Source organism: Colius striatus, unplaced genomic scaffold (assembly GCF_028858725.1).
Source record: "Colius striatus isolate bColStr4 unplaced genomic scaffold, bColStr4.1.hap1 scaffold_101, whole genome shotgun sequence".
Lineage (NCBI taxonomy): Eukaryota > Metazoa > Chordata > Aves > Coliiformes > Coliidae > Colius > Colius striatus.
The window spans coordinates 2,795-12,353 of record NW_026908398.1 but is presented as its reverse complement, the minus strand read 5'-3'; the positions used below and the strand labels follow the sequence as shown (position 1 = coordinate 12,353).

The 9,559-nt window shown below is 60.8% G+C and overlaps 1 protein-coding gene across 1 annotated transcript; it reads right to left on the bottom strand.

The window, feature by feature from the left end:
- Positions 1-2,388: 2,388 nt before the first annotated feature.
- LOC133629040 (UPF0598 protein C8orf82 homolog) lies at positions 2,389-7,899 on the bottom strand. The gene is given in 5 exon segments (XM_062019660.1): positions 2,389-2,589; positions 2,591-2,895; positions 4,532-4,578; positions 6,435-6,493; positions 7,891-7,899. Coding segments are annotated over 5 exon segments (621 nt in total).
- Positions 7,900-9,559: the final 1,660 nt, after the last annotated feature.

The following is a 9,559-nucleotide window of genomic DNA, read 5'->3' as shown; positions in this document are numbered from 1 at the left end:
TTTTGGGGAGAGGGTTTGGAAGGTTTGGCATTTGCCCTGTGAGCAAAGATTTAAGAGGGGATGGAGTCCCACAGCAGCTCTGCCTCAGCTCAGGGGGCTGGTCTCAGGGGGTTTTGGGGGGAAGGTTTGGCATTTGCCCCGTGGGCAAAGATTTAAGAGGAGATGGGAGTCCCACAGCAGCTGTGCCTCACCTCAGGGGGCTGGTCTCAGGGGGTTTTGGGGGGGCGGTTTGGAAGGTTTGGCATTTGCCCCTTGGGCAAAGATTTAAGAGGGGATGGAGTCCCACAGCAGCTCTGCCTTGGCTCAGGGGGTTTTAGGGGAGTTGCCCAGTTTGGCACTGTGCAACTGTCTACACTTATGAGGAGATGGAGTCCCAGAGCAGCTCTGCCTCAGCTCAGGGGTCTGGTCTCAGGAGGTTTGGGGATACCTCATGGGGGTTGGGGGAGACTTTGAGGGAGCTGAGGGATTTTGGGGGATCCTGGGGGTGGAATTTGGGCAGCCTCAGGGTTTTAGGGGTCTGTGGCTGGTTTGGGGAGGGCCTCAGGGGATTTGGAGGTGGGGGAGCCTCGTGGTGGTTTGGGGGTGCTTTGGGGGTTCCCCACTCTGCCACCCCATCCTGTCCTCCCAGCGAGCTGCAGACTCCCCTGGAGAGTCTGGCGCTGGCCTTCTGCTGCCTGCTCCCCTCCGACCTCATCTTCCTGTCCTCGAGCCTCCACGCGCCCTCCCTGCTCCAGCTGGACCTGAGCTGCCACAACCTCACGTCCCCCAGCCTCCTGCAACCCTTGCGGACGCTGCTGGAAGCCGCTTCGTGCTCGCTGCTGCAGCTGGAGCTGCTGGAGTGTCAGCTGGGGGACGCGGAGCTGGAGCTGCTGCTGCCGCCGCTGCGCCGCTGCCGCCGCCTGCGCTGCCTCGGTCTCCTCGGCACCCCCCTGAGCGCGGCGGCGCTGGGCGGCCTGGCCCGGCCCTGCGCGGCCCTGCCCGACCTGCGCCTCGTGGGCTACTCGCAGCCGCCGCGGGGCTCCGGCCACCACACCCCCACGCAGGGGGAGGAGGGTTTCCCGGCGGAGCTGTGCCGGCTGCTGGCGAGCGCGGGTAGAGCAGACGCCGTGTGGGCGACCAGCCTCCAGCGCTACGGAGCCATCGACTACTTCAGCTTGTAGCATCCCCCCCCCAGGGAAGCTTCACCTCGGGGCGCTGTGCCGGGCTCTGGGCTGTGCCACTCGCTTATGGTGAGTTCATTAAAGCCAACCCCACCTTGCCCGATTAACCCAAGTCCTCCTGGGATGCTTGGCAGGAGGAAGTGGCAGAGCTCAGCGGAGGGGATGGAGCTCTTCTGCTTTTAATGGACCAAGGAGAGAGCTGGCTGCTGTTCTGGCACACAGGGCACTGACCAGAGAATCATTACAGATGGAAAAGCCCTTTGAGCTGCTGGAGTCCAACCCTGACCCCACAGTGCCACAGGCACCACTGAGCCACGGCCCTCAAGCACCTCAGCCCCACGGCTCTGGGACCCCTCCAGGGCTGGGCACTCCCCCAGCTCCCTGGGCAGCCTGGCACAGGGGCTGACACCCCTCTCAGGGAAACAGTTCTGCCTCAGCTCCAGCCTCAACCTCCCCTGGGGCACCCTGAGCCCCTTTCCTCTTGGCCTGTAGCTTTTAACTTGGGAGCAGAGACCGACCCTCTCAGCCACAGCCAGGGAGTCAGAGTGATCAGGTCTCCTCTGAGCCTCGTTCTCTGCAGACTGAACCTTTGCCTCAGGTACCCTCATTTAGCCCAGAGCTTCCCAGTGCATCTTCTCTCCCTGCAGCCCCTCAGTGTCCCTGTGGCAGTGAGTGAGGGGCCCAGCACTGAGCACAGCCCTGGGGCTGCTGCCACCCCACTGCTCAGCCCAGCCAGGCTGCCACTGGCCTTCTTGCCCCCTTGGGCACGCTGCTGGCTCCTTGCCCTCGGGCAACCTCAGCCCATGGCCACATCCCTCTGAAGAACCTCCCTTCCCTCTACACACCAGCCAACATCACCACAGTGGCACCCAGTGTGGCAGCAACACTGTCAGCGTGGCAGCACCCGTGGGGACACCCACACTGTGGCAGTAGCACCGTGTGTCACCCACCACAGCTGCACCAACCTCACCATAGCAGCACCAACCTCTCCACAGCTGCACCCACACTGCTGCAGTGGCACCCATCACCTCTAGGCTCATTTCAATTGCCAGAGACCTTTAATATCACAGTGGGGGGACCCACACACAACACCCACATCCCTGGCACCAGCAACGCTCACCTCACCACAGCATCAGCCACACGGTGTGGCTGAGCACCAGCTCTGCCTCCTCCTCCTCCTCCTCCTCGCCCGGGGCCATGCAATGCCCCTTCCCACCCCCTCCAAGCCTCACCCCCGCCCCGCGGCTCCGCCGCTCTCCGCCTCCCCCGCACCTTCCCCTCCCCGCAGCAGCTGCACCAGCTCCCCCGTGAGCCGATACCTCTTCCCCTCCCACCAAAAGTGAGTCGGGGGCTGCTCCGGCCCCTGCTCGTACTCCAAGCGGGACCCCCACTCCAGAGCCAGCGCCGAGCGCACCGGCCCCGCGCCCCCCCGCCCGGCCCGGCGCCGGGTGGTACAAGCGCCCGTTCTCCGGCAGCATCACCAGCGCCTCGGGCCGGAACGGCACGGCCAGCCGCTCCCCGCCGCCGCAGAACGACAGCACGGCGCGGCGGGAGGAGGAGGAGGCTGAGGAGGAGGCGTCCGGGGGCAGGAGGCGGGTGAAGACGATGGGTCTGTGCTCGCAGCGCAGGAGGTTGCGCTCCGCGCCGCAGCGGGACACGAACGGGAATTCGCGCTCGTAGCGGCCGCTGCGGTTCCGCTCCAGCCGCGTGAAGAAGAACGTGAGGAAGGTCACGTCTGCCGGGATGGACCCTCATTAACCCGCGCCTCTCCTTAATTAACAGCCCCCCCTTTTAATTAAGCCGCATCGCCGCTCGTGGTTAGCCCGCTGGGAACGGCCGCTGCGGGGCTGCGAAGGGAGGGTGAGGAAGAAGAGGAGGAGGAAGGCAACGTCTGCTGGGATAAACCATCATTAACCCCTTCCCACAATTAACTCCGTGTGCTCCTAATTAACCTCCAACCCTCCTAATTAACCTCCAGCCCCCCTAACTAACCCCCAGTGTCCCCATGATTAACCCACTTGGAACAACTGCGGTTCTAAGGGAGGGTGAGGAAGAAGATGAGGAGGAGGAAGGCAACGTCTGCTGGGATAAACCATCATTAACCCCTTCCCTGAATTAACTCCCTGTGCTCCTAATTAACCTCCAATCCCCCTAATTAACCTCCAACGCCCCTAACTAACCCCCAGTCCCCCCATGGTTAACCCCCTCAAAACAACCACTGCGATTCTAAGGGAGGGTGAGGAAGAAGAAGATGAGAAAGGCAACGTCTGCTGGGATAACCCCTTCCCACAATTAACCCCCAGTGCTCTTAATTAACCCCAACCCTCCTAACTAACCCCCAATTCTCCATAATGAACCCTCCCATAGAGGCTGCCGGGGTTCAGCTCCAGGTGAGTGAGGAAGGCAACGTTAATTAACCTCACACCCTCGTTAATTAACCCTCCCCTAATTAACACCGGAGAAAGGGGGGTGTTCCTTAATGGGAAAGCGATTTGAAGGGGCTGAGGGAGGTTGGGGGGGGGGGGGGGGGTGAGTAGGGATCAGTGTTACCAAGTGCCTGGGAGCAATTAAGGGCAGGAAGTGGTTAATTAAGGTGGTGATTAATATGCAAATTAGGTTGAGAGGAGGATGTTTTGGCACCTACGAAGGCCATGAAGGGGATGAGAGTATCTTCTCCCCACTCCACAGCCCCCCCAATACAGATGAGACCCCAAATAAAGATGAGCCTCTAATTAAAGACCCTAATTAAGGCTAAAACGCTACTGAATGGTGATGGGGAGGAGGGATTTTGGGGTGATTTGGTTTTTTGGAGGGGTTCTGAGGAGATTTGGGGGGGTTGGGGGGATTTTGATTGCTTTTGGAGAGAGTTGGAGGGGATTTGGGGTTTTTTGGGGGGGATTTGGGGGCTTTGGGGATTTTCGGGGGATTTATTTTGGGGGGGCTGGAGAGGATTTGGGGGTTTCTGGGGGGCTTTTGTGTTTTTTGGGGTGATTTGAGGGGATTTGGAGACTTTGGGGATTGTTTGGGGGGATATTTTGGGGGGTTTGGGTGGATTTTGACATTTTTTGGGGGGTTGGAGAGAATTTGGAGGCTTTTTGGGGGGGATTTGGGAGGTTTTGGGATGCTCTGGGGGGATTTGAGGGGGATTGTTGGGATTTGGGGGCTTTTGAGGTCGGGGGGAGTTGGGGTTTGGTTTTTTGGGGGGATTTGGGAGGCTTATTTGTGGGGGTTTTAGGGTGGGATTTGGGTCTTTGGAAGGGGTCAGAGAGGATCTGGGGGATAATTTTGGGAGGATTTTGGTTTTTGGGGGCATTTTGAGGGGTCATTTTTGAGGGGGAGGATTTGGGGGGCTTTTGGGGGGATCCCAGTACCTTTGAAGCAAGTGATGAAGTTCTTCACTTTGGTGTCATCCAGGAAAAGCTGCAGAAAAAAAGGGGAAAAGCCTCAAAATCCCAAAGCAGGTGCAAGGGCCAAATGGGATCTGGCTGGGATCCATCCAGGGGCCATCTGGGATCCATCCAGGGGCCATCCAGGCTCTGCCCTGGGTCCATTTACAGTCTTTTCATGGGGGTTTTGTCCAGGATCCGTTTTGTCTCTGGGCTGGGATCCATCCAGGTTGTGTCCTGGGTCCATTTAGAGCCTTTTGGGGAGGGGGGGGTTTGTCTGGGATCCATCCAGGCTCTGCCCTGGGTCCATTTAGGGTCTTTTGGGGGGGCGGGGGTTGTGCAGGATCTGTTTTGTCTCTGGGCTGGGATCCATCCAGGTTGTGTCCTGGGTCCATTTAGGGTCTTTTTGGGGGGGCGGGGGTTGTGCAGGATCTGTTTTGTCTCTGGGCTGGGATCCATCCAGGTTGTGTCCTGGGTCCATTTAGGGTCTTTTTGGGAGGGGGTTGTCCAGGATCTGTTTTGTCTCTGGGCTGGGATCCATCCAGGCTGTATCCTGGGTCTATTCAGAGCCTTTTGGGGAGGGGGAGGTTGCCTGGGATCCATTTGGGATCCATCCAGCCTCTGCTCTGGGTCCATTTAGGTCTTTTTGGGGGAGACTGTCCAGGATCTGTTTGGGTTCTGTGCTGGGATCCGGTTGGGATCCATCCAGCATCCATCCAGCCTCTGTCCTGGGTCCGTTGAGGTCTTTTTTGGGGGGTTCTGCCCAGGATCCGTTGGGGATCCTCTCGGATCCTTACAGACACCCCTTTAACCCTATAGACACCCACATATATCCCTAGAGACATCCCATAACTGTACTGACACTCATACAGACACCCCCTTAACCCTATAGACACCCACATGTATCCCTACAGACACCCCCATAACCCTACTGACACTCCTACATACCCCTAGAGACACTCCCATAACCTTACAGACACCCCCTTAACCCTATAGACACCCCCATAGATCCCTATAGGCATCCCCCATAACCATATAGGCACCCACATATATCCCTATAGACACCCCCATAACCCTACTGACACACACACACGTATCCCTATAGACACACACATGACCATACAGACACCCCCATAACTCTGTAGGCACCCACATATATCCCTATAGGCATCCCCAAAGCCTATAGACACCATATATATCCCCCCATAGCCTTCTCATAGCCCCTATAGCCTCCTCATAGCCCCCCATAGCCTTCTCATAGTCCCTATAGCCCCTTCATAGCCCCCCATAGCCTTCTCATAGTCCCTATAGCCCCTTCATAGCCCCCCATAGCCCCTATAGCCCCCTCATAGCCCCCCATAGTCTCTTCATAGCCCCTATAAACCCCTCATAGCTCCCATAGCCCCCATAGCATCCTCATAGCCCCTATAGCCCCTTATAGCCCATATAGCCCCCCATAGCCCATATAGCCCCTTCATATCCCCTATAACCCCTTCATAGCCCCTATAGCCCCCCATAGCCTCCTTATAGCCCATATAGCCCCCCATAGCCTCCTCATATCCCCCTCATAGCCCCCCATAGACCCTTCATAGCCCCCCATAGCCTCCTCATAGCCCCCATAGTATCTTGGTAGCCCCCCATAGCCTCAGCATAGCCCCTACAGCCCCCCATAGCCCCCTTATAGCCCATATAGCCCCCCATAGCCCATATAGCCCCCCGTAGCCCCCCACTGACGGGCTCCAGAGGGAACGAGCAGCACCAGCCAGACGCTTTTTATTCACACGCCGTGGGGGGAGGGGCGGGGGGGTGGTGCCTCTGGACCCCTCCCCCCAATCTGGATCCCCCCCCCCCCCCCACGCCCCCGGCCCACGCGCGGGGAGGGTCCCACAGCCGCGGGGGGGGGGACTCGGGGAGATGCTCGGAGTCGGCTTCATAATAAATAAAAGGCTGAAACGGAAAAAAAGGGGGAAAAAGGGGAAAAAGGGGGAAAAGGGAGAGGGGAAATACAAAAGCTGAGGGGGGGAAAGGGTTAAATGGGAACAGAGGAAGTGGGGACCCCTCCCGGCCCTGGGGGACCCCCCCACACACCGGTGTCACCCCCCACTCTCCCCCTGTGCCCCCTCCCCCCCACGCCTGGCAGTGAGCAGAGCTGGGAGGTAGCGCTGGGGGTCCCCCCACCCCGGGACCCCCCTCACCCTGTGACATCCACCTCGGGGACCCCCTGCGCCTTGGGGACCCCCCCTCACCCTGGGGACACCCTGCGCCTTGGGGACCCCCCCACCTCGGTGACCCACCTTGAGGACCTCCCCTCCCCCTGGGGACACCCATCTTGGGGATCCCCTCTCACCCTGGGGACCCTCCCTCCCTACTTTGGGGACACCCCCACCTTAGTGACACCCACCTTGGGGACCCCCCCCACCTCAAGGACTCCCACTTTGGGGACCCCTCACCTTAAGGACACCCTCCCATTCAGTGACCCCCCCCCCCCCCTTCCACCTTGGAGACATCCCCCTCAACTTTGGGGACCCCTCCCACCTTAAGAACTCCCACTTTGGGGACCCCTCCCCTGGGGACACCCACCACTTTGGGGACCCCCTTCCTTGTGACACCCACCTTGAAGACCCTCCACTTTGGGGACCCCCCCCCTTCCCCTCCATGGCCCCCCCAACCCCGAGGAGAAATCAGCATCTGGGTTGATAATTAGGGGCTTCTAATTAATAACTCTCTTTATACATCTCTGGACTCTGATGGGTGTCCTGTGCCACCCCACCCCCTCCCCACCCATGGGTGCTCCTGGGGTGCCCCCTCCCCTGTGGGTGCCCCCCACCCTCACCGTCCCATGTCACCCGAAGGCACTTGGGAAAAGCATTTTTCTTCTCCTCTCACCATTCCCGTGTCCCCACACCATCCCCTTCTCCCCTCACCATCCACTTCTCCCCTCACCATCCTCTTCTCCCCTCACCAGCCCCATGTCCCCTCAATATCCCCTTCTCCCCTCACCACCCCCGTGTCCCCTAACCATCCCGTTCTCCCCTCACCATCCCCTTATCCTCTCACCATACCGGTGTCGCCTCACCATCCCCTTCTACCCTCACCACCCCCGTGTCCCCTCACAATCCCATTCTCCCCTCAACATCCCCGTGTCCCCTCACCACCCCCGTGTCCCCTTACCATCCCTTTCTCCCCTCACCGTCCCCGTGTCCACTCACCCCCTCCCATGTCCCCTCACCACCTCCTGGTCCCCTCACCATCGCCTTTTCCCCTCACCACCCACGTGTCCCCTCACCCCCTCCGTGTCCCCTCACCGTCCCCGTGTCCCATCACCACACCCGTGTCCCCCTCACCTCCCCCATGTCCACTCACCGCCCCCGTGTCCCCTGACCCCCCCATGTATCCCCTCAGAAACCCCTTCTCCCATCACCACCCCCTTCTCCCCTCACCCTCCCCGTGTCCCATCACCACCCCCCTTCTCTCGTCACCACCCCCGTGTCCCCTCACCCCCCCCGTGTCCCCTCACCACCCCCTTCTCCCCTCACCACCCCCCTATCCAATCACCCCCCCCGTGTCAACTCACCAGCCCCCATGTCCCCTCAGCAACTCCTTCTCCCCTCACCCCCCCATGTCCCCTCACCAGCCCCATGTCCCCTCAGCAACTCCTTCTCCCCTCACCACTCCCATGTCCCCTCACCGCCCCTGTATCCCTTCACCCCCCCCCCGTGTCCTCTCAGAAACCTCTTCTCCCGTCACCACCCCCGTGTCCCCTCACCGCCCCCGTGTCCCCTCAGAAACCTCTTCTGCCATCACCACCCCCTTCTCTCCTCACAACCCCCGTATCTCCTCACCCTCCCCGTGTCTTCTCACCTTCCCCTTCTCCCCTTACCATCCCCTTCTCCCCTCAGCATCCCCTTCTCCCCAAACCATCCCTTTCTCTCGTCACCACCCCCTTCTCCCCTCACCACCCCCTTCTGCCCTCACCACCCCCTTCTCCCCTCACCCTCCCCGTGTCCCCTCATCCCCCCCGTGTCCCCTCAGCAACTCCTTCTCCCATCACCATCCCCTTCTCCCCTCACCATCCTGGTGTCCCCTCACCATCCCCGTGTCCCCTCAACATCCCCTTCTCCTCTCACCACTCCCGTCTCCCCTCACCACCCCCCGTGTCCCCTGACCATCCCCTTCTCCCCTCACCACCCCCGTGTCCCCTCACACACCTCGTGTCCCCTCAGCACCCCTTTCTCCCCTCACAACCCCTGTGTCCCCTCACCAGCCCCGTTTCCCCTCACCACCCCTTTCTCCCCTCACCATCCCAATGTCACCTCACCACCCCCCTTCTCCTATCACCAACCCCTTATCCCCTCACCCCCCCGTGTCCCCTCACCGTCCCCTTCTCCTCTCACCGTCGCCGTGCCCCCTCACCATCCCCATGTCCCCTCACCCCCCCCCGTATCCCCTCACCAGCCCCTTCTCCCCTCACCACCCCCTTTCTCCCCCCACCACCCCCCGTGTCCCCTCACCGTCGCCGTGCCCCCTCACCATCCCCATGTTCCCTCACCCCCCCCCCCATATCCCCTCAGAAACCCCTTCTCCCCTCACCACTCCCGTGTCCCCTCACCGTCCCCAGTGTCCCCTCACCGTCCCATTCTCCCCTCACCGTTCCCTTCTCCCTCACCGTCGCGTGCCCCCTCACCATCCCCATGTCCCCTCACCAGCCCCTTCTCCCGTCACCACCCCCGTATCCCATCACCAGCCCCTTCTCCCCTCACCAGCCCCATGTCCCCTCACCATCCCCGTCTCCCCTCACAATCCCTATGCCCACACTGTTCCCCACACCATCCCTGTGCCCACACCGTGTCCCCTCCCCGTCCCTGTGCCCTCACCATTGTGTCCTCTCACCATCCCCTTCTCCCCGCACCACCCCCTTCTCCCCTCACCATCCCCGTGTCCCCCCCCATCGTGTCCGCAGCCCCCCGTCGCCCCCCATCATGCCATGCCTGTGCCCTCAAACAATCCTGAAGC